This window comes from Mus musculus, chromosome 19, assembly GCF_000001635.26.
Source record: "Mus musculus strain C57BL/6J chromosome 19, GRCm38.p6 C57BL/6J".
Taxonomy (NCBI): domain Eukaryota; kingdom Metazoa; phylum Chordata; class Mammalia; order Rodentia; family Muridae; genus Mus; species Mus musculus.
The window spans coordinates 6,953,298-6,977,454 of NC_000085.6; the positions used below are offsets into that span (position 1 = coordinate 6,953,298).

Genomic DNA, 24,157 nt, shown 5'->3' on the forward strand with positions numbered 1-24,157 from the left:
TCTGAAAATTCAGCTTCAATCCTTAGTGGGGCCCTCAGCAGCCCTGGTAGAAGATGCTGGGTGCTTGGGTCATATCAGGCAACAGGAAGGGGTGGGGAGTAGGGAAGGCTTCCTAAAGCAGGGTCTGAGCCTGAACAAAGAGAGATGGGGAAAGGCTGAGGGAAAAGAGATTAATGGGTTTGGGAAACTTAGGGGCTCGGGACAGATGTTGGAAGGCCAGAAGCTACCTCTGACAGGGACTAAGGTCACCACAGACCTTAGGCAAGGCAGCCAAGTTCAAACCTTGAAATAGATAGAAATCTGACCACAATGGCATAACCCCATTTTACAGAGGAGGAGACTGAGGCCCCAGAAAAATGGCAGTACCAGAACTAGAGCCCAGAGTGTTTTCATCCAAACTACACTGTACACAGGGTCCCTGAAGTCCACTTTTATTCATGTAAAAAACAAACAAACAAACAAACAAAACTCCCCAAATATAAAGGGTTGCTTTCTACTACCCAGAACTCCAGGGTTCCACTAGCTGCTCCTTGGGAATCGGGGAGTACCTATCTTAGGTGAATGTTATGGGGTACAAGCCCTAGCCCTTTCCCTAGGCCTGAAGTTAGAAGGGGAGGCTGAGGACCAAGAGGTCCCAGGAAGATGCAGGGAGTTAGAGTTAGTGTGAGGCATTTGCCTCAGATTTTAAAAAAATAAAATTTCTAAAGATAAAAGGTTAAAAAAAACCCAAAGTATTAGTGTCTTCTACCCATAGCCCAGTGCCCACCCAGACTTGTGGCCACCTCTTGCTCAGCCAGTTCAAAGCTGGGTGTTCTCCTCCTGGCTCTCCGAGTCAGCGCTGGACAGGTGCCCACCACTCCCAGGTGCATGACCATTGCTGGCACAGGCCACCAGGGGGCCGTCCCCCAGTCCCTCTGCTGTCTCGCCCAGCAGGCACCGACGGATCTCCTGGGGCAACCTCTCTCGCTGTTCCTGACACTCCTGGGTCAGCTGGGCCAGCAGCTACAAGAGGATGAGTGTCCCAGAGGGGCCAGGCTGCCCAGCTCCCCTGCTACCTGCCTGTGCGCCTCCTCCAGGCCTCACCTTGGGTTCCTCTTCCTCTAGCTGCTGGAGGACTTGCTGTTGCCCTGCCACCAGGCGTTCATGGCGCTGCTTCTGGGCCTCTTCCAGCTGTAAAGGCGGGCAAGAGTTCAGCTGAGGGAAGGGCAAGGCCTGGGGCGGGGGTCACTGGGGCAGAGGGATATCAGGGCTCCCAAGGTGTTGGATATGACGCAGGGACCAGGGGCAGTTGGTACAGTCCCCGGAGGAAAGGCATTAGGAGCCTTTTGGAGAAAAAATGTGGCACCAAGGTGGGCACTGAAAAGCTGAGTTCCTGCTGGTGAAGGAGGGGAGGTGGGGCTCACTCACCCGTCTGATGGAGTTTACCGACTCAGTGATGTGCCGCCGATTAATCTCTGTCAGTTCCCTGCAGAAGTAAAAGGGACAGCTCAGGGCCAGGCTCTGTCCCGGCCTCCCCTCACTCAGTGGCTCCCATCACACTTACACCTCCTTCTTGTGTTTCTCCCTTGTCTTGGCCTCTGAGATGCTGTTGTTGCGCTTCCTGTCCAGGATCTTCTGGAGTTCCTTCTTCTCCCTGGAGCAGCACAGATTAGCAGGGGGAGTCAGAGGCTGGACTCTGGTCACCAGAGTCCCCCACCCTCACCCAGGACCTTCTATCTGTCAGTACCTTTCATTCAGCTCCTTCAGCCTCTTGAACTGTGTTGTGTGTGTATCCAGGACAACCTCCTTGAGCCGCTGATGAGCCTGGGGAGGCAGGCAGCAGCCAGCAGGTAACATGGGGCTGACGGCAGAGCTACCCAGGAAGCTGGCTCTCGTCGCCTGTACCACGTGCCCCTCACCTGTCCCTCACCTGTCGTAGATGCTCCAGCTTCCGCTTGGTCTCCACATCTGCCTGGGCTTCCCTCAGCTCCAACAGGCTCTGTACTTGTCGGTTCTGGAACTCTCGATACTGTTTGGCCTCCTCTTCCTCCTTCACGTCCTCCGAGTTGGTGGCCTTGCCCCTATAGGGAACCTTCTCAGTGCCAGGTCTCCGGTAGAGGAGGACAGTTAGGGCAGAGCTCATGCCAGCAGAGCAGCAGGCACCAGCTAGGTGAGCCATGCTATGCAAATCAGGAGGCCTAGCAAGGGCCAGCAGCTGTCCCGTTAGCTTCACACTTCACACAGCTGATGGATTCCTGGCCAGAGACCTCAGAAGAGGTGTCACTCCCAGGGAAGAGTGAGGGCCCGGCATGGGAACCTGCCTCCACCTTCCTGCCATCTGAGCATGACCACCCAGCCTGGAGACTCACAGGCACGCCTCCCTCTGATATTCCTGTCAGCACACAACACAGGTGGCAACAGGCTGCAGGGCACTCACAGGGCACTGGGGGAGGGCCGGCACTTCCCCTCAGCCCTGGCCTGGGCCAGGCCATCCAGAAGGCGGCGGGTGAGGGCCACAGCCTTGCGCTGGTGCTTCTTATGCAACTCCCGCAGGTCTCGATCCTGCCGGCTCCGTAGCTTCACCATAGCCTTGTGGCTTCTGAGCTCCTCTAGAGGTGTAGGGGTCACCTCTATAAGGCGGAGCAAAGGAGGCAGGTTAGCTGTTGGGGTGGGCCAGGCATGGCTGAGCTGGGTGGGGCAGATGCCTACCAGGTGGCCCTACCCCAGATCAGGCTGTGCCCCTTACCAGAGAGGATGCTGGCAATCAAATCATCTCGCTGCCCTGGAGAGCAGAGACTGTGGTGAGAAGCTGTGGGATCCAGCTGCGGGTGGCTCCCCGTGGCCCACCCCTAGCACAGGCTGCCCCTTACCTGGGCTACTGAGGGAGGAGCTAGTGGAGGAAGTGGTAGGACCGGGGGGCCAGCGAGGTGAGGCATCCAGTGGGTTAGGTGTGGGGTTGGAGGGGAGCTGTGACCCTGGCTGTTGACACGGGGTCTCCTGATATGTCTCTGTGCTGGCCTGAGCCTGTAAGAGAAAACTCTTTCAAAAAATGTTCTCTTCATCCTTCCACCTCCTCTATGCCCTATGCCCCTTCCAGCTCTCTCTGCCTACACAATGAGAACAACAGGCACCCTAGACCCTTGCCCAAGCCATCAGGAAGGCTCTGAGTTCCTAGAGCAGATGCTTCTTGGAGAAGCCTGGCCCCGCTCCGTGGGCCTTCCTCTGCGCCCCTCCCTCCCTCCCGCCCGCCCGCCTGGTGGTTTGTCCTCCTCTTGGATGCTTAGCTTCTGATTTAATCAGCAAAGGAAGCCAGTGCAGAGCGGGCACCAGTCTCTTCGACTAACAGCTCCTCACAGCCCTAATTGCAGTCAGCTCTTTCCTGGCGGCCACAGGCCCCATGGGGACTGGGTCAGGACATGTGGCTGAACCTCTGCTCCTGGCGCCTTCCCACTGAAGCCACTATCTCTTCATGGCTTCCCTGGCTTCCAGTACCCCAGTGTGTGCATACCCAATGCTTTGACCCTGTCTAGACACAACCCAAATCATCACAAATGGGAATGTCCTCTTTCAAGAGTCCATAAGTGAGCCGAGGGTATAGCTCAGTGGTAGAGCATTTGCCTGGCTTGCTTAAGACCATGGACTCCATCCTTATCCAGCATGGGAGAAGAAGTAAGGGGTTGGAACTGATTGGTAAAGTACCTACCATAAATGTTTGAGGGCCTTTGCTTGGATCACCTCATGCCTATAACCCCACTGCTTGGGTGGGCAAAGATAGGGGGCTCTCTGAGGTCACTGGCCAGCCAGTCTGGTTCAATGAGAGACCCTATCTCAGAAAATCAGGTAGAGTGTGTCTCTGGAAAACCACACACACACATATGTGCACACAAACCAACATGTTTACACACAAAAGCAAAAATCTACAGCCCTTCTGCCCACTGTAAGCTATCTAAAATCCCCTGACAGTACCACATGGCAGAAAGGGCAAGCTTTAGGGGCTGAAAACAGGCCAAAGGCCCAGCCAGGCTGTGTGGTGCTGAGCCACTTCCCATAGCCTCAGTGTCCCATCTCTGTGAGGGACAGGACAGTAAGCCAAGGATGTGACTGACCTCACACTAGGGCTGGCAGCAATAGCCACTTCACTTCATTTCTAGGTTGGAGTGAGACAAAAGAACCCAGAAAAGGAGCAGGCTTCCCAGGCATGGGGCAGGCTGAGAGACGTGAAACTAGGCTCTGCAATAAGACACTTAACAACAGAGTCTGGAGAAAGGCATCAGATGGCAGGGTTGGTAGCTAGGGGTAGCTGTGGAAGAGCTGTTCAATGTCAAGGTGGGCCTAGTCCTGCCCACTCACCTCACTCTCCCCAATGAGAGCGGCTAGTTGCTTGGCCCGCTGGTCCATTAGGCTTACGTGCTTGATGGGGTTAATCAAGGCCTCCGCATAGTCTAGAGGAAGTAGAAGGGCCAGTCTTCAGACCAAAGCCCAGGCCACACTTTCTGCCAGCTCAGGGCTCCAAGGGTGGGAAGTCTGATCCCACTTGAACTGGGGCACCTAAATCAGTCATGCCCAAGCCCAGTCCCCACCCGCCTGAGCTCCGCCGAACCCATCGCCCTGTCCCCCTCACCCTGGTGGTCATCTGGGATGTAGTCAGAAGCTTCAGTGTAGATAAGCAGGGCAGGCAGGCACAAAGGTTGGTTGGCCTCGTTTCGCAGGCAGACATAGTGGTATCCTGGGTGGGCAGCGGGGAAAGTTGATCTCTGCCTGGCCAAACTCCCAAGCTGCCCCAGTACTGCCCAGAGCCCGAGGACTCACCTGAGCGGATAGCAGAGACAGGCAGGATACGGTGCCCAACAAATTTGCCACCCTCCTCAAAGGCTGCGATGCGAAGTGAGGCCAGCGTGGGCAGCACAACCTGTGGAGCCCACACTGCTGAGCCATGGGGCAGAGCCAGGACCACCATACCATAGCCGCCAAGGCCTCACCCTCAGAGCACAGAAGCCCAGCTCAAGGGATGACCACCAGAGTCCTGAGCCAAGAACAGAGGTAGCCAGAAGCCCTCAGGGCTATCCATAGGATAGGACAGGACAGATCACATTGTGGCCTGCTTAGCAACTGTACTGAGCCATGTGTATAAATTCAGGACACACTTCAACCAGGTCAAGAGTAGAGGCAACATTCCCATGGGACCACAGTGGGGGTTGGGGGAGGTCAAGCTTGTAGTTGTGGTATCTGGCAAGTACTTCCTGCCGTGGGGACAAGGCAGTGCCCGTTCCTAATGTGGGGAAAGAACAGGAACGACACCAGATAGGGCATGCTGTCATCATCCCTATGTCTCTTCTTATCCCATCTGTCACTCAGAAAAGGTCAGAGAACCAAGCCTGACCCTGCAATATGCAGGCTCTAAGGGGGGTCACCTGCTTTTCCTACTCTCTGACCACCGGTCACTATCACGGTGCCTGGCCCCTGCTCTCAGACTAAGCCCAGCACAGTCATGGCGGGCCGGCCACCACAGGGGGGCTTACCTTGGGGAAGTCAAAGGGTTCCTCGTCCCACACAGGGTTGAATGAGTTCCCCTGGGATGTCCGGGTACGATATTTGCGTCTTGTGTCAACTGGGAGGCCAAACATGTCCACCTCGACGTAGATGCCCACCTTCTTGTCAGACAGGAACTGCCCCGAAATCACCTGGGGTGGGTGGGACAGGCCAGGAAGTTAAGTAAGGCAGCTACTGTGCGTCTTCCTCAAAACACCCTAGGCCCAACCCCTCCTGGGCCCCACCTTGACCCGCAAGGCGTTGGCCACTATGCCATCTACGATGACCTCAGTGAAGGGATCAAAAGACTTGTCCGGCCGCCGCATAAACTCGGGCTTGAGCAAGTACCCGCTGCGCCCATTGTACTCAAACACGCCTGCGTTGAGCTGCATTGGCAAATCTGTAGGCAACACAGGCAGATCAGTAAAGGGTCTTAGCAAGGGTCAGCCGGAGTTCAAGGTCCAGGACCAGGGATGGGATCAATGGATCAAGGGCCCAGGTTCAAAAAAAGACAGATGAGGGTCCACGGAATCAGTCTAGGTGAGGGCTCAGACAAAGTCTGGGTTAAATTTGGGGATCGAGGATTAGGTAAATCAGAAGCCAGTAAGATGGACAAGGGTCAAGGAGGGTGTGCTGGCCAGTTCTATGTCAACTTGACACCAGCTAGAGTCACTTTGGAAGTGGGAACCTCAATTGAGAAAATGCCTCCCATCACACTGGCCTGTGGCGCACTTCTTTTGATTAAGGATTGACATGGGAGGGCTGGAGTCCTGGATGCTGTAAGAAAGCAGGCTGAGCAAGCCATGAGGAGCAAGCCAGGAAGCAGCAGCCCTCCATGGCTTCTGCTCCAGTGGCTTTCCTGACTTCCCTCAACGAGGGACTTGTAAACTGTAAGATGGAACAAATCCCTTCCTTCCCAAGTTGCGTCTGGTCATGTTGTTTTATCCACCAATAAAATCCCTAAGACAGGGCGAGAGCTCACCCAAGGTCTGGAAGTTGAGGGCAACAAGCTGGCAACCCACGTTCCAGAAGAGCTGAGGCATGTAGTTGGAGGAGTCCACTCGTGTGCCCTTAGGGTAGATGCGGCTGAGCTGCTGTTTGTTGTATCTGGGGTTGTCGGTCAGGGCCATAAGAGAAGAAGCAAGCACCCTCTTCCAGTCTCTGCCTGGCACCATCTCATTCTCCTGGAATCCCACTCCCAGCAAGGTGCCCGTGTTGTCCCTGAGCCTCTGCCTCAGCCCACTGAGAGCCCCATGCAGATCCTTCCGTGGCATCTGCCAGTCCCCACTGCCGGCCCCACGCTAGCCACAGTGTCTGGGGAGGATACTCCACAAACTCCATAGGACTCTTGGTCAGTTGCTCCATTGCCTTGGTCTCCACGAAGGATGACATCTCGAAGCACTTGTTCCTTTCTGGGGGAGGAGGAGGGATGTAAGAGCAGCCAAGGCCTGGCAGGGCCAGCTCCCAGTCACCCATCCCCACTCACTTCGAGCAGCCTCGAAGGACTTGAACTTGACGGGCTCAACGTAGTTGACGAGCGTTGACATCTCCTCCGTGGCATTGACCTCACTGCTGGCTGTGCCCTGTGGTCCCAAACTCAAGATCAGTGGTACCAGATGTCCCTTACTCCCCTCCCCAGGGGGACTAGCCCTTTCCCACACCTGCAGGCATACTGCTCCACAGCCTCCTGCAAGACGTTGACACATCACCTGGATAGAGGTGTCCAGCCCACACACTGTCCCTAACTCAGGGACCCTCGCAAATCTTCCCTCCCACAACAGCCACAGTGACCCTTCTGTCACCTCCACTCCCCAGAATTCCCTTTGAGTCTCTCTCCTGCCACAGGGCCTTGGCACATGGCTATTGCCACCTCTTTAGGTCTGTCTGCCCCAACTTCCATGCCAGGGCACAGTCCCTTTCCCAGACTGCAATTCTGTATCCTCTTCTCTTTAAACTTTTTACTGTATTTATTCTTCTTATGTGTGTGTGAGTGTGTGTGAGTGGGGGCACTTGCTGCCATGGTGCACACATGCTGATCAGGGGACAACTTCTGAGAGTCAGTTCTGTCCTTCTACCTTGGGTTCTGGGTGTCAAAGTCTGGTCACTAGGCTTATACAGTCATCACTATTACGTGCTATGCCACCTTGCCAGTCCTGTATCCTAATACTCTTTTTTGAGCCAGGGTTTCTCTCCATTGCTCTTGATAGCCTAGAACTCACTATGTAGATAGACCAGGCTGGCCTTAAACTCACAGAGATCTACTTGCCTCTGCTGAGATTAAAGGCATGCACCATCATTTTTTTGTTTTGTTTTGTTTTGTTTTGTTTTTTGAGACAGAGTTTCTCTGTGTAGCCTTGGCTGTCCTGGAACTCACTTTGTAGACTAGGCTGGCTTTTTTTTTTTTTTTTTTTTTTTTGAGACAGGGTTTCTCTGTGTAGACTAGAAGTGTCCTAAAACTGTAGATCAGGCTGGCCTCAAACTGAGAGATTCACCTGCCTCTGTCTCCCTAGCTGGGATAAAGGTGTGAGCCACCATGCCCTAGCTCTTTTTTTTTTTTGTTTGTGTTTTCAAGACAGAGTTTCTCTGTATAGCCCTGGCCATCCTGGAACTCATTCTGTACACCAGCCTGGCCTTGAACTCAGAAATTCGCCTGCCTCTGCTTCCCAAGTGCTGGGATTAAAGGTGTGCACCACCACTGCCCAGCCCCTACCCTAGTTCTTTTCTTCTTCCCTTCCTTTTCTTTCTTCCTTCCTTCCTTCCTTCCTTCCTTCCTTCCTTCCTTCCTTCCCCTCTCTCTCTCTCTCTCTCTCTCTCTCTCTCTCTCTCTCATCTATCTATCTATCATCTATCTATCTATGCCCTTCTCTGTTATCTGTGAGGAGGACAAGCATGAGGATGCAGATGCTTTTACTAGTGGGGCATCTCTTTGGCCTTGCACCCTAACTCTTGCAGACTCATTTGCATATCTGCATAAACTGGAGCCTGCATCAATTAAGCTCTATGAGAGCAAATGAGAAGCACAAAGGCCGCCACCCAGCAAACGCCCCTCTCCCCGCCTGTGGTCCTGACCTCATCAGTGGTGGGCTTTTTTGGATCCGTTGTTTCCTCTTCTTCTTCATCTTCCTCCTCATCCTCTCGGTCACGGTCAGGCATGGGCACATTAGGTTCCCGGCTGAGGCTCTCCTCACCTAGAGACTTCTGAGGCTCCAGGCTGGTCTTCTCGAGTCCCACCTCCTCCCCATTGCTTAGGCCAGGGCAGCTGTCGGAGCTGGGGGACCCTGCACAGGGGCCAAGGGTCCAGTGTTAGGACCACAGGCTGGTACTGAGGAAGCCTGCAGGTTGTGCTCAGTGTGTGGGTGGGGAGGTCAGGGTGCCCTCTTCAAGAAGCACAGCTTGGGGAGAGGATAGGGACCCGAGTCTGGGTGGCATTAAGGGTAGTGGCTGCCCAGAGGTATCACAGGTCAGAGTTACACAGAGCAGGGAACTAGAACAACAGCCTGCACAGCCAAACAGTAACACGGCAGAACTACAAGTTGGGCTCAGGCAGAGCCACACCCAGCAGGGGTTAGTGGGGTGAGCAGTTATGTGTCACGTGATGAGGGGCTTCAATAGGGGGACTAGGCAAAGGTTAGCTGAAAGTTTAAGCAGGTGGGTGAAGAGTCAGTTGATACAAGTCAAGTATCAGGGGCTTGAAGGAAGAGGTCAAAGGTCAGAATCCAGAGCCCTACCCTCACCAGGCGGCAGTGACATACTGAAAGTCAGGGCAGAGAGATCAACACCCAGCTGAGAGGTGGGAAGGAAGGAGGTCAGGCTGGAGTGATGGAGACACTGGGGCGAAAAGTTACGTCCGCATTAGGATCAGGGCTGGAAGTCAGGCCAGGCCATACCAAGCTGAGGTGAGGAGGGCTCTGTGGCGGCCGAGCTCTCACTCAAGGCCGAGTTGCTCTGTTCCAGAGGCCGCTTGCGCACTGAGCTGTCAGGGACACCTGTGCTGGGCCGATGTCGCTTCTTATTCTTCACCAGGATACGGCCCATCAGGTCCTGTGGACTAGGCAGGGGGATGCCCGCAGATAGCTGGGCAATGTGGACAGGTCAGGACCTAGTCAATCACCCTTCACCTTCATACACCCTGGCTTAACTCCAAGTGTCCCCATACCGGGTATTTGTCGAGAGGGTCAATGAGCAGCGCATCCCCAAAGATAGAGCGGCAGTACTCAGCCATCTTGGCCTGCTGCTTTGCCCTGTGGGGACAAGGTCAGAGGTCAAAGGTCCGCAGGGGTCAGAGGCCTATAAAGTGGGTGAGTATCTTGGATTAGAGCTGATGACAGTATGAGAGGACTGTGTTGGGGTCCATCAGACTGCCTCTATCAGAGGTCTCTCTAGAGATTCCCAGGGCAGGGCCACTCACGAGTCGACATGGTTCTCAAAGGAGAGGATGACAGGGTAGGGCGAGGTCTTGAAGGCTGCCTCAGCGATGGCCTCTAGCACATCACGCAATGGCACCTCAGTGGTCATGGTGAAACCATGAGTGATGAAAGGCTCTTCCTCCGGTGGCCGTCCCTTCCATACATCCAGCTCCACACAGCGGCAGCCCCACAGCAGTGCCTGGCGGTACATCTCCACCGATGATGGTCCAGCCAGCTGGCCCGCTGAAGGTAAGGCTGTGTCACTACCTACTGGCCACCCCATCCTACCTGGAGCCAACCCACCCTAAGGACGAAGAGACCCCTGACACACCCAATCAATTCCAGGGCAATACTAGTCTCTCACTCCTCCAGTCAGTGTGGATGCAGTACCATCTCCCCCAGAAGCCCTCAGGAAAGGACAGACATCCTGAGCCCCAGTCCCTGGTGGCATCAGGTGGCACAGAGTAGCATTCAGCAGCATCTGCAGACACAGCTGGTCCCTCCTCCAAGGCTCCCAGCACTGCCCCACTCCCTTGAACTATGGAATCCCCAGATACCGTCTAGAGCTCCCTAGGACCTAACTAGTATCCACCACAGCTATTCCTGCTACTCATCTTTCCTGCACCAGCCTCACCACCTCCTGCCTAGGGGATCACAGCCCCTCCCTGCCTCCAACCCAATCTCCACAGAACTCCTACCAGGTCACACTGCTTTCCCTACTTCAAGCCATACACGCTTTGCCACTCACATTGAATCCAGAAGCCTTCCAGACCGGGGTCGGTCCTGCCTTCCCTTCCCAGCCTTCTCTCCCCAGCCCTCTCCTCCTGTATACCTGCCATTAGGCCCATACACACACACACACACACACACACACACACACACACACACACACGGTGGACTAACACTCTATCCCTTCGTTGCACCTCCAGCCCTTTTTGTATTTCTAAAACCATCTGTCTCCAGCCCATGCAACTCTACAGGCTACTCCCGTACATTGAAACAAATATGCCATCAGCCTGTCCCCAGGGACACTTCAAGATACCCAGAAGACCTATCCCTCAAAGATACTGCCCCTTCCCCAGCACTGGCCAATGAGTGATCGCGGAGGAGCAGTGTGAGGGTGAGGATGTGCGTGCCCACGCTCCCTGCTGTCTCACTCACCAGTGAGATAGGTGTTGTGTGAGGAGTTGATAAAATATGCGCTCAGTGGCTGGGTCATGTCCATGCTCAGATCCAGGGCCTCCAGAGGCAGGATACCATTCTCCTCCCCTCCCAGGTAGCGGCTGAAGCCCTCCATAGACATCTGGTCTGCGGGTGGGGTGCCAACAGGTCAGCTGGGCTTGGCCAGCCCCACCCACACTGCCCCGCTGCCAATAGCTACTCACCGCGCTCCAGGAACTGTTTGTTCGTCTCGTACTTCTCAATGAGCAGCCGAGCCTGTGAGGACCGAAGTGGCGGGTACAGCACTTCGTTGAGTCTCGGGTCTCTCTGCTTCTGGTTGATAAAGTCCATGAGCTGCTCCAGAGTGAGGTACGGCTTGCCCTTGGCACCTCTGAAGGGGCCAGAAGCTGGGTCAGGCTGTAGCCTCAGCTCTCACCTAATGCTCCCCTAGTGCTCACCCCGGGACACGGAAGCGAGAACGCCTGCGCCTAACTTCAGCGGTCACAGACTGGTATCCTGGGCCTCAGTTTCCCTGTCCCCTCTCCTGACCACTCAACATTGTCAGGCAGAAGACAGACTGGCATCAGCATTTGTAAGAGCTTTAAAAGCTGCTAAAAGCTTGACCCACCACTTGAACCTCTAGACCCCAGGACCAGTCTTGCCTCTGGCCTCCCACACTGTGTTGGCCTGGGCAGGTCCCACACAACCATTGGTTCCCATACCAAATGGGCTGATCAAGCCACCTGTGGCAAAGGGATGACAGAGAGTTCCAGAAACCACATGAGTACCCTGGGTGAGTTCCCCTTTCTCGCTCAGATGTCCTAAAACCTGCCCCCTGGCACCCGTTCTCACTGGATCAGAAGAGCACTGAGCAGACACTGGAGACCGAGCCCAGCCTATGGACGCCATTCCCAAGCTGCTTACATCTCCAGCAGGATCTTGTCAATATCCGGGCGCAGACACAGTTTATTCAAGAACCGCTCAAAAATTTCCAAGGGAAACTCATCAGGGCGAATGGACTCACTCTGAGGGCGAGGAATGTGGGGTGAGAACCTAGGACAGCCAGTTCCAGAAAGTGGGTACCCACTGAGACACCCCACCCTGCCCCACCCTCACCCTGGCCCTGCCCCACACACTCGGTTGAAGTTGAGGCCACAGGACTCCAGCGCCGTCTCCACCCGCTTCTTGTCCGCCGAGAACATCTTCAGAATGCTGATGCAGGCAGGAGGGGTCAGGGTCAATGGGGGGGTGGGGGGCAGAGATCACCAAGGTCAGGGCAGGAGAGAAGATGCTGAGGGGGAAGGGGGGCTCACTTCTTGACCGGAATCCGTCCATCCTGGTTCACCTGCAGCTTCAGCTTCGTGTATCTGGGAAAGCAAGTGCAAAGGTCAGATCTTGGGTCTGGTCAGCGGAACCCCCAGTGCTCCCCAGGGTAACCGCAGGCTCACGCTTTCCGCAGGAAGGTGTTCCGGGAGGCGTTCTGAGCCAATATGTTCATGGCCAGTTTAAACAACTCCTCTGACCAGACCTGGGAATTGAGAACACACAAGGAGAATAGGTGAAGGGGGCAGAGGGGCTAGCCCAGCCACAGCCTACATCCAAAACAGGGTCTGGTGCATAAAACATCATGAGAACATGGCTATGCTTGTAATCCCACCACCTGAGAAGCTTTGACAGAAGGATTGCCCTGAATTTGAGGCCAGCCTGGGCTACATAATGTCTTCCAACAAAACCTCTCCTTTCCTGGGTTGTCGCTTGACCCCAACCCACCTTGACTGTGTCATCTTGCACGGCCATGAAGTTCAAGAATGTGGTATTTACTGGATCTGGCCCGGCCACCACTGTCATCAGTTTCTCCTCCAGCCGGGTGTCAGGACCTCCAAAGCCCAGTACTTCTCGAATCTTAGGGTCCTGTGGGGTGAAAGCCAAGGGTGAGGAGGAGGAGGAGGAGGAGGAGGAGTGTCTTGTCCTTTGACAATCTTGGCCCTGTCAGTATGAGATCTTAACCCTCACCTTGGGCAGGCGGGCATAACGACCTGTCCTTGTGTCCCTGATGGAGCTGATGTCCAGTGTGTCCACCTCCTGGAAAAACCAGAGCCAAGGTTTGTGTCTGAGAAGTACAAGGGGTCCTTAATTGCCCCACCCAGGCTGTGGAATGACCAGCCCCCTGGCTAGGCCTTAACCCCAGGACAAGGGGGCTGGGTAGGGGTCACCTGTAGAGGCCTAGGCCCTAACCAGCAGCATCGGCACCGCTCTCACCATGTTGGGTCCTGTCCAGTACAAGAAGAAGCCATTAGGGTCCACACGCAGGGTCACCAGGTTCCGACTGGAGGCCTCCTGAGGGCAGTACAAGACAAGAGTCGGGAATGAGAGCTGGAGAAGGCTTGGTCCTGGACCTACAGTAACCGGTTTCTGCCACTGAGCAAAGCGGAAGCTCCTCCAGCCTGCAGATGCTCCTGGAGATGAAGTCGTCACAGGGCATTGCAGGTTCAGTTCCCAGCATGTCTCCCAGCCTCACCCCGAGATTTTATCCCACAGGATTCTATTCTAGCTAGCTACCCTGCCCGTAGCACCCAGATTTTGCCACACCCGACCCTGTACTTTCATTTCTTCTCTAACCATGAAACTGCTATGGAGGCCTCCAGGAGCCCATCCTGGCCTCGGTTTCCCCAGAAGGCCTGAGAGGTCAGGGATGCTAGAATCCTCCGCCTCACACCCTTTACTTTAGCATCCTAGTCCCGTATGTGATGGTTTGTATATTCTTGGACCAAGGAGTGGCACCATCTGGAGGTATGGCCTGGTTGGAATAGGTGTGTCACTGTGGGTGTGGCCTTAAGACTCTCATCCCAGTTGCCTGGAAGTCAGTCTTCCACTAGCAATCTTTGGATGAAGACATAGAACTCTTAGCTCTACCTGTGCCATGCCTGCCTGGATACTGCCAAGCTCCCACCTTGGTGATAATGGACTGAACCTCTGAACCTGTAAGCCAGACCCAAGTAAATGTTGTTTTTTATAAGACTTGCCTTGGTCATGGTGTCTGTTCACAGCAGTAAAGCCCTAACTAAGACATCATATGAAAGCAGAGGGCTTAGGAGCCTGGAGATAAAGCTTCTCTCTGTCCCTTGAGCCCTTCCAGTATCTGGCCACCCTAAGATCTTTCTCATTGCTCATTACCCATCACATTGTACCTCATGGGATCCTCATAGCCTCTAGGCTCACCCATCTTATAGAAAAGGGCCCCTCAGGAAGACTAGGCAGGGAGTTTCTTCTCCCTAACAACCCTATGGTGACTGACAGAAAGGCAGGATAGTAGGGATATGCTCATTTTCTAAAAAAGGACTTAGTCACTGATGCCCAAGGCTATGCCATATGCTCAGGACCAGCAAGGACTTACACTCCAGTCAGTCCTACACTCCCTTTAGCCAAAAGAGAATTAGCATCCCCAAACTGCTGCTCTCTCTCCCCTGACAGTCCTGCCACCAACGGTGCACACTCCCGTCCCCTTGCCCTGTCTGTGAAGCACATCCAGCTCTACGCCCTGAAACTAAAACTCCCTCTCCATGCTCCCCAACCCCCTCTCCGTGCTCCCCAACACCTTGTGCGTGAGGTGTGTCCTTACATCACCCTCATTTTATACAGGAGGAAACTGAGGAGTCAGGATTTGCAGGGGTACACTTGCAAAGTCCTGGCATGTGGCAAACAGAAAGCCAAGACCCCTGCAGGACCACCCCTGGCTCCTGACCTCAGCCTCAACCTCACAGCAGAGAGCTCAGTTTCTCTCTTGGGAGAATAGGGGTTCACAGCCCCACCCATGCAGTCTCGGTTTACAAAAGAACAGCAGCTGATCTGGGGACACAGGTCCCTAAACCCATGGGACTCATAATCCTTCAACTCTTAATCAGAGGACACCAGGTCCCAACCCCTCCAGGAGATTCCAAACCTTGCCCTAGGCCTGACCAGCTAGCCACCAATAGTGCTAGAAAGGGGGAAACTTGTGGGTACTGTCCCTGTAGCCCCTGTGGCACCATCTTCAGGGGCCTAACCTCCAAAGGCCACCCAGGGCTCTGGCTCTTCAGTTCCAAACTTTGTTCAGCACCCCCACCCCAACCCAGGCCCTCTCCTTGTTTCCACTTCCTTATTTGGGTTTATCACACTGCAAGGAAAAGGAGAAACTTTTCCCTTTAGTCTGGCCTGGGGGAAGGGGTATCCTGGGGCCCCGGGGGTACCCACCCTTGCCCAGCACACCTGCAGCTAAGGCCACGCCCCCAGCCCCTCCCCTTAGTTCTCACTCCTGCCCCACCCTGCCGGAAAGAAACCCAGCGTCTTCCAGGCCTATGGCCCGACTGGGAAGGAACAGTAAGGAAACTCAGGCCGCCTGAGTTGAGGCCCTAGGGAGCAAGGAGCCCAGGGGGTAGGAGAGGGAACAGTACAGAAACGTGGGTGAGACGTGATATCTAGATAAGAAGCCGCAGGTGAGTATCAGGGAAGTACCTGAGAGAAAGCAATAAAAAGTGGGGACCAGGATTTATTGAGGTTCAAAGTCACTAAGTTAAGGAGTGGGGAGCAAAGTTCCCAGAGTTGGAGGAACCTGGAAAGGAACAAAGTCTCCGGTAAGGGGTGGCTCGGTGCTCCCATCTGAACAGAAAGCTCGCTGGAATCCAGAAGCAGGACGAAAGGGTATCAACCAGGGCAGGCTGGAAAGGGATGACTATAATGGCTCAGGCAAGCGAGGCACTGAGAAGAGTAGGATCCCAGTGGCACCCCACCCAAGGCAAGGATGTCCTATGCCCCCATGGGGGTCCTGTGCCAGGAACAGGGGTCTGGGGACCAGACCAAAAACTAAGAACCAGCATGGAGACTTTGATATTCATCGTTGGCAAGGGTGGAAAAGAGTGAGAAGAAGGACAGGATTTACAGGGGTTCAAAGTCTCCATGCCAAGAAGAGCCCAATTGACCACAGCTACTGTCTTGCGGGGGAGAAGAGCGGGGACAACGACAAAGTCTTCAATTACCAGGACAACAGGGGACTCAAGTTTCCGGAGTGCAACAAGGCTGGAATAGGGGGTGAGGTGGTCAGGCAACACTGAAGTGGGGGTCCCTGGCATTCATCTAGTCGAATGTGACTGAAGGAATCCTTCGATCTAGGCAGAGCAGAGGACAGCCCACTCACTTACCTCGTCCCATTTGATGAACTTACTCCCGCGCCGCAGGGTCTCCACCACGGTGGGCGGCTCCAGCTGCAGCGCGTGGACGCCGGGCCTCGCGCCCGCCATGGCTAAGCCAGGGGCGGCTCGGGGACCTACGGAGCCCCGACGGGAACCGACGGTGCCACTGCTCTCTCCACACGCTCCCGCGCGGCCCGCTCTGGCCCCGCGGCGTCAGCGCCCGCCCGCCAGCCAGTCTGTCCCGGACGGACCGGAGACTCGGCGCCCGGCCCCGCCCCCGCAGAGCCCCGCCCCGTCGGGCGGTGCCGCCCCCTCCCACCGCTATGGTGCCGCCCGACCCACGGCGGCGCCCCCTCGCGGTTGGGGCGGCGACTGCAGCCAAAGGGATGATGGATGGAATGGGGGGGGTCTTTGTTGGCCGGCTGACTCAGTAGGACTCTCTTTTTTTTGTCTTAGATAAAGTGCTATTGAGGGTGCACCTGGAAAGACGGGTGTTGGAGCCGCTCAAGACATGCCAAGGTCAGCCGGTTGAGGACTCAGGTGGAAAAGGCGAAGATAATAAGGTTAGGGGACACAGACCCTTGTCCTCAACCCGACTCCTACCGCACTTAATGAGCTCAGGAAACGTCGTCACCCCATCTCTCTCCATCCCACTCCACCCGCGTGCCCTCACTTTGCCTCTCCCCCTCCTGCTGCAGCACAGTCCCCCCTCCCAGGGAGCACTTAGCTGGCTAATGGGCCTCCCGCCGGCAGGCGCCCCTCCCCCGTCCCTAGCTCTGGAGGCCTGGAGCTGCCACCTCCTTTGAGGACCCAGGCATCCTGGTTTTCCAGAGAAAACCTTGCCGCAGTTCTTGTGCTGCTGACCCTGTGACGGGAGCCAGTCTCAGTGAACCTCTTAGTTGAACATAGTGAAAGATGGTTGTTTGCCCAGAGGTGGCAGAAGCCTCGTGGGTGTCCCCAAAGGAGGGGTTGTGCAGCTCCTGGCCCACAGCAGGTGCCCTGAAATCTGTGTTCCAGTGATCTGAGGAACCGAAGGGGCAGACCCATGGGCACCGGCCGGGGTGGGGGCTGTAGCCCCCCCCGCAGGGCTTGGCTGGGGGGGCTCCTGCCTGGGGGCCCCTGTGGGAGCCCCCCCAATACAGAGGAGGCAGCAGCAGCAGGTTTAAAGTAGAACTCATCCAGAGGGGCCAGCCAAGTCACCTAGAAACCCAGAAAGAGTTGGAGCTAGCTCTGGGGGAGGAGGGTCGGCTAAGGAGGAGCTTCCCTACCGGCGCCTTTGCCCCAGGCGCTCAGGCCTCCAGAGGAGCCCTGCCTGGCACTGGCTGTCCTCCAAATCGCCATCATGGCGGCAAACTTAATGAATCTAGTTGTCTTTGGCTGTGGCCTTGTGCAGTGGTGTGATTGTTATCTCCACTTGAGGCCCAGAGAGGGGAAGGGACTTGCCCAAGGTCACACAGCTTCCTGAGAGGATTTAACCCCTCTTTCTGCTTCCTGCCTCTGCTCCCTGGTCTGTAGGAGAAAAGGGGGGGGGGTGCAGGCCTGTCATCTCCCTCCTCTTCTTCTTCCTTCTCCTCCTCCTCCTCCTTCTCCTCCTCCACAAGGACTATAAGAAAATACCCCTTCAGAGCTCCAACTACCACCCACCTCCTCCAGAGATCAGAACCATTAAGAGTGGAGATTGGCCTCTACCCACAGGCTTGCTTTCAAATCCAGGACTCCCTTATCCAGGAGCTAGTTATCACAGTGCAATAAACACACACCCCTCTGTAGACGGGTGACAGGTAGAAAAGAAACTGGGAATGTCAAAGGGGAAAGAGTAAAAAAAGGGCACAGGGGATCCTGCACACCAACGCTAAGGGCAGGATGACTGAGCCCTCCCAGAAGCTTCTGGAAGCAGGGCCTTGAAAAACAGGATGGAAGCTGTTTGTTGAGCCAGGCCCTCTTCTTCCCCCACCACTAATCTCTTGAGGCCAGGCAGCCCCCCATTAGAAGGCTCCCTCTTCCTCTTTGGATGCTTTCTTCCAGCCCTGGAATGGTAATAGAGTTTCTAGGCATGCAGTAATGGGGGGAATAAAGGCAGCTTTTCCGGCCTCTACCCTTGATTAAGGGATTGGTCTGGGCCCACAGGTCCCTCCCCAGGGCCTCTGATTCAGGGAGGTGCTGCAAGCATCCTTAGCTGCTCTCTGGTGGGAGGGGGCCACATTACCATGGGAAGCCACAGCCTGAGGCTGCAGGAGAAGCTAGGCACTCTCCAGTCATAGGAGGGCTGGTGGATGAGCATAGCAGGATGAAGGCTCCAGAGCCCGAGCTCCAGGTCACAGGGAGGTCAGGATCCCGGCCTCCTGGAAGACACGCCTTTCACATGAGTGATTTGCCCACTTCCTGGGCAGAGTCAGGACTTGAATCCGACCCCTTGTGCTTCAAGGCTAGGGCTCCCGTTTGAGCGGCCCAGGTTCCAAGAAAGCTGTAGGCTAGCAGACCCATCTTTCCTCTCACAGTGAATAGTCATTAGAAGAAACAAGACAGAGCAGCAGCCAGCCCCAGGAAAACAAGGATGCTCTGGGGATGACATGGGAGGGAGCCAGAGGGAGAAGCAGGATGGGCATGCCTCTGAAAGGACCTGGCATGTGACATCAAATATATGGTCAAGGGCCAGGAAAGGCAGTGTTCCATATCATCATCTTGGGGGTACAGGCAGGGTTGACGGTCTTCAGAGTCATGGACTCAACTCTCACAGTATCTGTCGCAACCATTCCTTCAAGGTACAAACCCATGCTGGGATTCAAAAAGAGCTGCTCTGCCCTTAGTGGGGTGAGCTGGGCATGCAGGGAATTTGTTCCTGGGAAAAGAGACTCTCCCATTAGTGCAGGCATGGAGGAGGAAGTCAGGCTCAACATGCAAGGGTCACGCCTAAACTGCAACAGCAGCAGGAGCCAACCTCCCGGGCTGTCCAGGCTAGCTGAAGAGAAGCTAATGTCAGACAGTGGGCTGTGGGCTGCTAAGGGAAGAAACATCAGCTTACTGCAGTGCTTCCCCCCACTGAGAACCAGAGGGCTTCCCCCCCAGCCGCTCTCCTCAGTAAGCAGCTCACTCCCCACCTGCCTTCTCGGCTTACTTATTTATTGTTTCATGTATCACAAGCTGGCTTCAAGCCCACCCAGCAGCCAAGGATGAGCCCGAACTTCTCAGCCTCCTGCCTGCACAACTGCGATGATAACAACTGTATGTGGTGCTGTGGATCGAACCCACGGCACGGTGCGTGCTAGGTAAGCACTGTTCCAAGGCGGCTACTTCCCCAGACTCATCTCCCTTTACTTTATCTTTACGGTACTGGGAATCAAACCCATACCCTTGCACATGCTGGGCAAGTGCTCTACCCCTGACCTACATCCCTAAACGCTGTGGCTTCTCTCCAAAAAAATAGCATCGAGGGGGCTAAAGAGATGCTTCAGAAATTAAAAACACTTGCTCTTGCAGAGGACCCAGGTTCAATTCCCAACACCCACATAGTGGCTCACAAACACCTGTAATTCCAGTTCTAGGAAAGTCAAAACCTTGTTCTGTCCTCCATAGTCTTGGGGTGGTACACGTACTGCATACACATATACAAAGTGGTCATAACATAAATTTGTAACACATAAAATAACAAAAAGTAGCATAAAAGAGAAGCCTAGTGGTGCAGGCCTTTAATCCCAGCACTTGGGAGGCAGAGGCAGGCAGATTTTTGAGTTCGAGGCCAGCCTGGTCTACAGAGTGAGTTCCAGGACAGCCAGAACGATACAGAGAAACCCTGTCTCGAAAAAAAAAAAAAAAAAAAAAAAAAGCCTAAAGTCCCGGGTTTGAGTTTGGAGGTAGCAGCATCTGTGGGACCCTAAGCCAAACTCTGAAATCTGCCTGCTCAGAAGATGTCCATACAGGGCTAGGACTTGCTGTCCCTGTAATCTTGAGACTATTTGAAACTGAGAGCCATAGAGACATCCAGAAAGTGCTACACAACCTCCTTGGGTAGTATGAGATGGAGTGGGTGGCAGGAGACTGGTAGAGACTCTGCCTTAGTGTGTGTGTGTGTGTGTGTGTGTGTGTGTGTGTGTGTGTGTGTGTGGTGGTGGTGGTGGTGGTGGTGGTTGTCATACAGCCCGGGCTCAAAATCCCAGCTCCCCCTTTATATAGCCCTGTGACTTAACTATGTGCTCTCACAACTGAAGTGTCCACGAGTTTTCCCGTTTAATGTTCCCCACAGCCTTCAGAGGAAGTCCATCGGTCCCCCCCCCCCCACCCACCACCTCTTTTCGGTCGTTTGTTCAACCAATAGGATGGAGAGTCCTTTGCCTGAGTCTGAGAGTTTTTCGAGCTAGAATTCGGTATGGACCTAATAGTGTCCTAATGCCTGTAGGTTTGACAAGGAGCACGCTGACCCAAGCTAAGGTATCAGCAGAGTCCTCAGAGCTCTGGCCCACCAAATTTTCGCTTTCTAGCAGAAAGACAAAGGAATGAATGAAACAATTTAAAGATGCAGACAGAATAAAGGAAGACTGGAAGGTGGCCTCCTAAAGTGTGAAGGATCGAGAAGTTACTGGGTGAACTAGCTTGCTGTCCCTACAGCAGAACAGGCAGGGGTCCCAATAAACGCTCATTTGGGGTCAACTGCTATTATTACCTTTATCATTGTGAGTTTTGGCTTCCCCACATGCTAGCTCTTTGCACCCGAGTTTCCTCCTTTGCACACGCTCAAGCTGCGGGGCGCCCAGGGCCTCGCCCAGCACAATCCTGCCAGCTCAGAGGGGCGCGCCCCAAACAAGTTTGCGCTTCAATGCGGGCTCTGCAGCTGGGAGGGGCAGCATCGACGAGCCGCTGACTACATTGCCCACAATACCACGCGCGCCGCCATCTCAGCCGGTGGGCGGTGGTCGTCCCAGTCCTGGCTATTGTAAGCCAAACGGCCAAATCTACACGCCCCCACCCCGAGCTCTTCCTTGAGGGGCGTGAGACCAGACCAAGTAGGGCATCCCGGCCGGCACCTGGGCAGTGCCTGGACCCCTTTACACCTCCGATCCCCGGAAGCCCTGTCCACGTGTCGACCCATGCGCGGAAGTTCTCTCGCCCCTTGATGACCAAGGGTCCCGCACGTTCCTCACCGCATCTGCGCCCACACCGTCTCATGCCTAGACTGTCTGTTTCTACCTTAGTGACAGAATGAAACAGGGTCAGAAGAGGACTATGGTCCTAGTGGCGTGAAGATCCAGGCATCCGACACCTAGAAGTCTAGGTTTGAGGCCAGAGGTTAAGTTATAGGAAACCGGACAGACAGTCCCCAAACCCGGCAAAGTAGATCCTCCCCTATCCCCTTTCAGGAGGCGGGGTTGGGGAGAGGGGGCCTGAAGCGGGGCTGGCCCTTTAAGGGGGTGTGGTCGGGGGGCGGGGGAAGAGAGCAAGACAGAGAAAGCGGCAGCGGCGGCGGCTCGGGCGGCGGCCGCGGGGGACAAAGGGCGGGCGGATCGGTGGGGAGGGGGCGGGGCGCGGCCAGGCCAAGCCCGGGGGCTCCGCATGCTGCAGCTGCCCCCGGGCGCCCCCGCCGCCGCCCTCGCCGCGGAGCTGCGCGGAACGGAGCCCGCGAGCTAACCGGAGCCAGCGGCCGGGAGCCAGCCGGCGGGCGTCCGGGAGGCGGCGGCGCAGGGAGGGGCCCGAGCGCGCACGTGGCCCCGGCGGCCGCCATGGCGGACAGCGGCCCCGCGGGGGGCGCGGCGTTAGCTGCCCCGGCCCCCGGGCCGGGCAGTGGCAGCACAGGGCCCCGAGTCTACTTCCAGAGTCCCCCTGGGGCCGCAGGCGAAGGCCCGGGGGGCGCTGATGACGATGGCCCGGTGAGACGGCAAGGGAAGGTCACCGTCAAGTACGACCGCAAGGAGCTACGGAAGCGCCTCAACCTGGAGGAGTGGATTTTAGAACAGCTCACGCGACTCTACGACTGCCAGGTGTGCTCCCCACCCCGCGCGGATACCCTAAAATCGGCCCTAAGTCGGTCTGTCTCCAGAGTCAATGGGAGCTCTGCTGCCAAGCCACCGGTCTTGCACTCGCCGCTCCCAGTGAGTGTGCGCTCTTTCTTGCCTGACCTAAGACACTCTAGCTTTCTCCGCTGCCCGGGACCTTGCGTCCTTCGTGGTACTGCCTCAGGTTAAGCATAGTGTCCTCGCCGAGTCTAGAAGAACTAGATAGCCTGCTGGAGGCAGGGGTCTAGCTTGGGCTAACAGTGAAAGGTCTAGTCTAGTCTGGGCTAGCATCGACACTAGTTGAAAGGTACTAGTTTAACTGTCTCAAGTGTTACAAAGGATCTGAGGAGTTGTTGTGGGCTAGCCTGCCATTCTGTCTACAGAGACAGGTTAACCAGCTCTCCCAGCTCTGGTTCTCCACCCCATGTTCCTTGCTTGTTCAGATGGTGACTCAGGCCCCCAGGGGTAGGGTGGAGGAGTGGGCCTGCCCTCTAATGCCTACCCTAGCCCAGCCCTGGAATGCAGCTGGCTCCAAGTGTGATAGCTGTACCCTTGGGGAGGGGGGTGTACCCCTTTCTCCTCAAAGCATGGGCTCTTTGTTTCCCCTTTATCAAGCATGGGTCTTTCACACTGACCCCTCACCCTCACTTCCTCCCCCCCCCCCCAGGAAGCTGTGACAGGTGTTTGGGGGAGGGGAGGGCTGTGATGAACTAGGACAGCTGGCCCACCAGTGCTCTGGTGAGCCGGAGGTCCCGGATGCTGAGAAGGCACATCTGCTAGGTTCAAAGCCCAAGGTCCCCAGCCCTGTCTGTCTGGCGCCCCTGGTGCCCACTGGCAGGGACAGGAAGTTCCCCCTCATTGGGCAATTTGCCTTGGCACAGACCTGATCTGTTTTCCTTCCCAGAGCAGCTGTCTTTGCTGGGCAAGGAGGGCTGGGCTGGTTTTGAGTGAGGCAGGGAGCCCTCTCCACACCCTCTCCTGGCTGAGACACTTGTCTGTGCTTCTCCCCGCCTCTACCCCAGGAGGAGGAGATCCCGGAGCTCGAGATAGATGTGGATGAACTTTTAGACATGGAGAGTGATGATACCCGGGCTGCTAGGGTCAAGGTAAGCTGAGGTCACCTAGTGGAGGGTTGTCTGGAGACACGGCCCCTTGGGGAGGCTTGGCCCTAGGGCCATACCTTCTTTGGTTTGGGTCATCTGCCTCTGGAAAAATAAGGCTCACGGAACTTAACTTAGCTATGTTCCTAAGTGGCCTCAGTCCCTGGGGAGGGTATAGGTGAACTGAGAGCCCCTGTCCTCAAGAAGTCACTATGTGCTGTGTTCTCCCTTGCCAGGAGCTGTTAGTTGACTGTTACAAACCCACTGAGGTAAGCTATTCTCCTTGCCCTTAGGGTGGGTGTGTATGTGTGCAGCTTATCATCGGGATCCTGGCCTCTCTAACAGCCCCCTCCTATCTAGGCCTTCATCTCTGGCCTGCTGGACAAGATCCGGGGCATGCAGAAGCTGAGCACACCCCAGAAGAAATGAGGGTCCTGACTCAGACGGCCGTGGCTCCCACAGGACAATCGCTGCCCCCCAACCTCGTAGCAACAGCAATACCGGGGGACCCTGCAGCCAGGCCTGGTGCCATGAGCAGGGATCCCCGTGCCCCTGCCTAGGGGTCATTTCCCTTGCCCTCAGTTTTCCACTTTTGGGGTTTTTTATTGTTATTAAACTGACGGGACTTTTTGTGTTTTTATATTGACTCTGCGGCGCAGGCCCTTTAAAAATAAAGCTAGGATACAGCCTTTGGAGCAGCTAACAGGCTTGGCTGGTCTTTTACGGGGGACACACTGCTCTACAATTGTCACCAGCTCGTCTACTCCCCAGGTGATCCTGGGCCTTCTTGGAGCCCATGTAGCCATGGTGATAACTCAGGCTGACTCCCAGAT

The 24,157-nt window shown here is 55.6% G+C and overlaps 2 protein-coding genes and 1 long non-coding RNA gene across 6 annotated transcripts; 2 read left to right on the plus strand and 1 right to left on the minus strand.

Moving 5' to 3' along the window:
* Positions 1-410: 410 nt before the first annotated feature.
* Positions 411-21,709, minus strand: Plcb3 (phospholipase C, beta 3). 4 transcript variants are annotated; one of them, XM_006526766.4, is made up of 32 exons: positions 20,898-20,920; positions 16,088-16,216; positions 13,335-13,412; positions 13,089-13,157; positions 12,846-12,986; positions 12,524-12,603; positions 12,389-12,442; positions 12,212-12,287; positions 12,000-12,100; positions 11,300-11,466; positions 11,076-11,222; positions 9,917-10,157; positions 9,665-9,749; positions 9,396-9,582; positions 8,578-8,786; positions 6,995-7,091; positions 6,836-6,920; positions 6,491-6,615; positions 5,754-5,908; positions 5,499-5,660; positions 4,789-4,888; positions 4,601-4,705; positions 4,330-4,421; positions 2,850-3,003; positions 2,726-2,761; positions 2,417-2,609; positions 1,910-2,060; positions 1,727-1,803; positions 1,544-1,633; positions 1,408-1,465; positions 1,084-1,170; positions 411-1,002 (listed from the first exon to the last, which is right to left on the minus strand). In XM_006526766.4, the coding sequence occupies exons 2-32, from the start codon at positions 16,178-16,180 to the stop codon at positions 799-801; spliced, it is 3,699 nt and encodes a 1,232-aa protein (XP_006526829.1). In that variant the 5' UTR covers positions 16,181-16,216; positions 20,898-20,920; the 3' UTR covers positions 411-798. The 4 variants fall into 4 exon arrangements, with proteins under 4 accessions (XP_006526829.1, XP_006526830.1, NP_001277278.1 ...); XM_006526767.4 differs by lacking the exon at positions 16,088-16,216 and having other exon boundaries at positions 20,898-21,709; NM_001290349.1 differs by lacking the exons at positions 16,088-16,216; positions 20,898-20,920 and adding an exon at positions 16,250-16,517 and having other exon boundaries at positions 416-1,002.
* Gm52400 lies at positions 15,399-19,930 on the plus strand. The gene is made up of 3 exons (XR_003952919.1): positions 15,399-15,547; positions 16,697-16,803; positions 19,382-19,930. It is a non-coding gene; the product is annotated as a predicted gene, 52400 (long non-coding RNA).
* Positions 21,710-21,750: 41 nt separating the features above from the next.
* Ppp1r14b (protein phosphatase 1, regulatory inhibitor subunit 14B) lies at positions 21,751-24,027 on the plus strand. The gene is made up of 4 exons (NM_008889.2): positions 21,751-22,209; positions 23,247-23,330; positions 23,561-23,593; positions 23,685-24,027. The coding sequence occupies exons 1-4, from the start codon at positions 21,952-21,954 to the stop codon at positions 23,751-23,753; spliced, it is 444 nt and encodes a 147-aa protein (NP_032915.2). The 5' UTR covers positions 21,751-21,951; the 3' UTR covers positions 23,754-24,027.
* The last annotated feature ends 130 nt before the right edge of the window (positions 24,028-24,157 follow it).